Raw genomic sequence first — 4687 nt, 5'->3', positions numbered from 1 at the left:
ATCATATTTGTCACAGCCCAAAATGAGCCATGACCGGCGCCCAGAGAAATAGTCCCCTATCTAGCCTAACCAACTCAAATATAAGTTGAATAAAAAAGTTACAAATATTATACAAGTTCTGAAATAAATAATTATACACTTATAACAAAATTAAGATAATTAAAAATAGTTGGATCCTGTCTGTGTCATATAGAGCATATATACATCTAAGAACTCGTCAACAAATAAGTATTCATTGCAGATCGTACATCTTGAATCGAAAGCCCCACATAGACAAGTAATTGTTCCTAAAAAATGTTTTTAGAAAAATGGGGTGAGTTTTGCAACTCAGTGACTAGAAAATACATCTATAATCGACATGAGACCATATAAACATTATATCAAAATAATTTTATTTAGAAAACAATAGTTGATAATAATAAGTGAATCAATAAGGGAGTTCTCATACAGAAATCAAATCAAAAGTTCACACTTGGGCAGCTTCACCTCTATGGGTAGCCCTTTCCTCTTGTGTGTCTTAACAGAATAACAGATCTAACGTGTAGCTGGAGTTTGAGTTAGATGCATCTAAGTTAACGTCATAACCACCGTTAACTACGGTTTTCTAATACGAGCCTCCCAAACTGATTCAAAACATATAATTTCAAATACAACAATTCCTTGATCTTTCAAATATATAAGGTATCGAATCAAATCAAATCATATTATACTTTTTCATCAGAAATCTTTCCAATCATACTTCTCAATCATAAGAAATTTCAAACATATTCCACAATCTTTAAAGTAAGTGAGTACTAACAATTACTTCAATGCTTCAAAAATAGATTTTTAAGTAAAATCAAACATTTTAGAATAATACAAAATTTCATAAAAATATATATATAATTTTTAAAAAAATAGATATTCAAGTAAAATCAAACATTTTAGAAATGCAAAACTTCATCAAAAATATATATATTCTCATGTATAGTTCTGAAAGTATAAGCTTCATAAAAATAAATTATTTAAATAAATCAATTATACTAATCAATTTAAAATCATTCAAGATAAATATACACTACAAGAGAACCGGGAAATAGCGGCGGTTCCTAGAGTGATTTGCGGCGGTTTTAAACCGCCGCGAAACGGGATTCCAGGTTCGTTAAGCGTCGCCTATTAGGGGGTGGTTATATGATTTTGCGGCGGTTCTCAAGAACCGCTGGCACAACCGCCGCAAAATCCAAGATTAGCGTCGCAATGTTTAGCGGGGGTTTAAAATCGCCGCAATCTGGAAATCTGTAGTCGACACGAAATGTTCGGCGGTTTCAAACCGCCGCCGTTTAATGGCCACGGTTTAAAGACTAATGCATTTACCGGCGGTTTGAAAGCGTCGCGGTTTAACGGCCCATATTTTTTGAAATGTAACTGGCGGCGGTTTAAAACCGCCGCTATCTCCTAACCCGAATTTTCAAATTCCTAACGGCTAGTTCGCAACCGCCACTATTTTTCAGTTATATGGCCGCAAAAATACTGTTTTGTACACTGGCAATTACGCTTTTTTTTTATTTCAATGTACATTTTTTTCGTTTTTTTTTAATTGTTCTTAATATTGGTAAGTTAAATTATTTAAAATCCCAAAAAATAAATTGCAGGGTAAACGACAATAGCAAAACCATTAACTTAATTAATATAATTATCCGAATATCAACTAAGTGTACTCCTTACTAAGAGTTGCATAATCAACAAAATAAAAGTGTATATCTGAAAGAATAAAAGGTTCCACAATCCGAAGAACTACTTTCTAATCTGTCCCTCCAACGCACTCATCCATGTGGCGACGTCTGATGGCAGCTCCCTACCTTGCCCTTGAAGTAGACATATCAAAGCACTCTCCATTGCCTGCATCCTGACCTTCCCAGCTGCTACTTCATCCTCCACTGCCTGTCTTCTGGTCTTTTCGGCTGCTACTTCATTCTCCACTGCCTTCCTTTTCAATTTTTCTGCTGCCAACTCTGCTTGCAGTTCAAGCAGCACCCTTTGGGTCTCTTCCCTTTCAAAACTATTGTTCGGCTGATGGGAATTCATACCAAAGACTTGACTAGAAGTTGGTCCCAACCCCATGCCACGCACCCTACCCGGGTGCTCTTTTCCGAGAGCTTGAGCAAGCGAATCATTCTGGGATAACAGTCTAGAAGATTCATCGCCTTGCTCAATAGCCTCAATTCTTTCCTACACACATAGATAAGCAATTAAGAGCATTTATTAGCTAGTCACTAACCGCACAGACTTCCAATAAAATTTAAAAAACTAAAAACACATTACTTACTCCAATAGCGCGAGCCGCATCATGGATATAGGAGCCATCATCTCTTTTGTGCGTTAAGAGATACAACTCTCCTCTACTAACTCTCCTCCCTTGTCGTTCCGACTGTACCAATAATGACGACAAAGTGAATAAGGTAGAGGAACAAATAATTCTAAAATATTCTCAAACTTAGATTACCTCTTCTTCTCCGAGCCTTGCCAAGCTTTTCGATCCGCCGGTGTGGGTGTAAAGCTGCTTTGATCGATTCTCGGCATTTTTCTTACACTTCTCCTGTCATGCCATCAAATTAAGAGTTACTAGACACTAGTTCTAACGAACTAATTGTAATATAAATAGACTTTGTCTGATATGAAACTAAAACTATATTACCTGTGTCTCTTCGCTATTGCGATAATCGAGAAACTTTCTCCAATGTTCCGCAGTAATTCCATCTGGGCGGTTTTCAATATTTTCTGCAAGTGAAAGTTCTGCGTCATAGTAGCGATGGTATAATCTACTTCTCGTTTCCTTCCAAGCCCTTCCCAGCATCTTGAATATTACAGACTTTATAATTCCTCTACTATCTTCTTCAAAATGGAACATTTCCTGAAACATTAGAATTAAGCTGTGAGTAGTGTTCAAAGTATGAGTTTGGAATGGTACGAAGAAATAAAAATAACATTTTACCTTTACTATTTCATTATAGACCTTGTCCCTGGTGCGAACCTTTCTCCAGTCCCTCTCGCCGATTGGGAATTTGGTGTAGTCAGATCCTAGCAGTCCCATAACGCCGCTCAGTAAACCTGCTTCATCCCCAACTGGTTGCAGTGCACTGTTAAACCTGAGTACCACCTTTCTTCCGTTAGGTGGCTTCATAGCTTCCTTCACACTCAGTTTGACTTGTTTGATTGTGCCATCGGATTCTGTAAAAAATATTAATAATTAGTTAGCTACCATTGGAGTCAAGCTGCAAATAAATCATAGAAAAATGGAGCAATAAAATGTAGAATTAAATAAGTTTTCTTATACCAATTGTTTTAACATCCCAAAATTCTGTGGTCTTGCGTCCCTTGCGCTTCTGAGCATCCTGTGCAGCTAAAAGGTTATCAACATGTTGGTCAAAAGAATCTACCTCATCTGCCTCGGCGTCCGGCTCCGAGTTTTCAACATCATTCATGGAAGCATGTGGAGCAGGCAGTGGTTCGGTTCGGGGCGGACGAAAGGGGCGTAAAGACGAGGATGTGGGGGCACTACTGCCAATTGGCGGCGGAATTGGACAGTCCGCTCCCTGCGAAGTTGAAGCCGCATGACCTCCCACTTGAGGCTGCTGACATGCTATGTCTACACGTGCTTTCTTCATGAAACGACCTACCCGAGGCATCTTTCCCAACTGCATTTGAATTATAACGAAGTAATAACAATTAATGTGTACATAATAATATAAATTAACATGCAAAAAGGACACCGGCATACCCCAGTTACATGAGGACATGTGTACATGAGTACATGAGTTGAGATAGCATGTTAACAAATAAATCAAATATGTGGGGCATTAAAAAAATTGATATATTCATAATTTATTCAATTATTTATGTTAAATATAATTAATCCTGTATCATTTTTATCATCATGAATATAACAATTAAAGTGTACATCATAATATAAATTATCAGAGGTCCCAACTGCATTCGATAAATACGAGAGTACATGAGTTTGTCAATTAAAAGAGTATATTAACAAGGAACTCAAATATGTTAGACATAAAACTAACATTGACGTACTTCCAATTTCTCTATAATGCCTAGAACCATAAGAATGTGGTGTATTATTGGAATAGAATTGCAAAAAAGTCTAACTATTAGATTAGTACACATAAAATTCGGGTTCCTCCAAATGTACTCAAAATAGTACAATAATAATACTCAATTTAAAATAGAAAATAGAACTTCAATGTAGAATTGTATTAAATTCTTGAAGAAGCTTAATTAATTAATCATATTAAAAGAAAAATAAATCTAACTAGACATTGCAACGTATGAATGTAAAAGGGACACTTATTCGTATGGTGCAGGGCGGCTCTTCATTAATGAGAGAAATTATGAAAAACTAATAATCGGGGGTGAGAGGGAATCAGAAAGGATATCATTAGCCAAGACGAGAGTAAGATTATGCTGTTTCTTTAATTTTATCCAGGATTAATCGTGCTTACCTCCAACGGGATGACTGGTTTGAGGGTAAGAGAGGAACCACCGGGGATCGGACAGCGAGAGAAGGGGCGCCAGGACGCTGGCACACCGCAGAGACGGACGTGGAAGAGAGATACTGGACGAAGCAAGCTCCAATAAGGATTATTGGTATTAGGAAAAAAAATAAGGATTTAAGGGGCGATGACTTATCTAATTT

The 4687-nt window shown here is 37.0% G+C and overlaps 1 protein-coding gene across 1 annotated transcript; it reads right to left on the bottom strand.

The window, feature by feature from the left end:
- Positions 1-1643: 1643 nt before the first annotated feature.
- Positions 1644-4687, bottom strand: LOC112750170 (uncharacterized). The gene is made up of 7 exons (XM_025798755.3): positions 4494-4687; positions 3314-3674; positions 2972-3207; positions 2675-2890; positions 2483-2575; positions 2306-2407; positions 1644-2208 (listed from the first exon to the last, which is right to left on the bottom strand). The coding sequence occupies exons 2-7, from the start codon at positions 3663-3665 to the stop codon at positions 1774-1776; spliced, it is 1434 nt and encodes a 477-aa protein (XP_025654540.1). The 5' UTR covers positions 3666-3674; positions 4494-4687; the 3' UTR covers positions 1644-1773.

Source organism: Arachis hypogaea, chromosome 15, assembly GCF_003086295.3.
Source record: "Arachis hypogaea cultivar Tifrunner chromosome 15, arahy.Tifrunner.gnm2.J5K5, whole genome shotgun sequence".
In the NCBI taxonomy this organism is placed as follows: domain Eukaryota; kingdom Viridiplantae; phylum Streptophyta; class Magnoliopsida; order Fabales; family Fabaceae; genus Arachis; species Arachis hypogaea.
Note: the sequence above shows the minus strand (reverse complement) of the source record. Positions and strands in the feature narration are given on the sequence as shown.

Excerpts from the sequence above, each read along its gene's own strand:
- LOC112750170 (XM_025798755.3), bottom strand. The coding sequence starts at position 3,665 with ATGCCTCGGGTAGGTCGTTTCATGAAGAAAGCACGTGTAGACATAGCA. Across the intron at positions 2,891-2,971 it reads TCTATAATGAAATAGTAAAG|GAAATGTTCCATTTTGAAGA; the intron begins GTAAAATGTTAT and ends CTAATGTTTCAG. Across the intron at positions 2,576-2,674 it reads GCAATAGCGAAGAGACACAG|GAGAAGTGTAAGAAAAATGC; the intron begins GTAATATAGTTT and ends ATGGCATGACAG.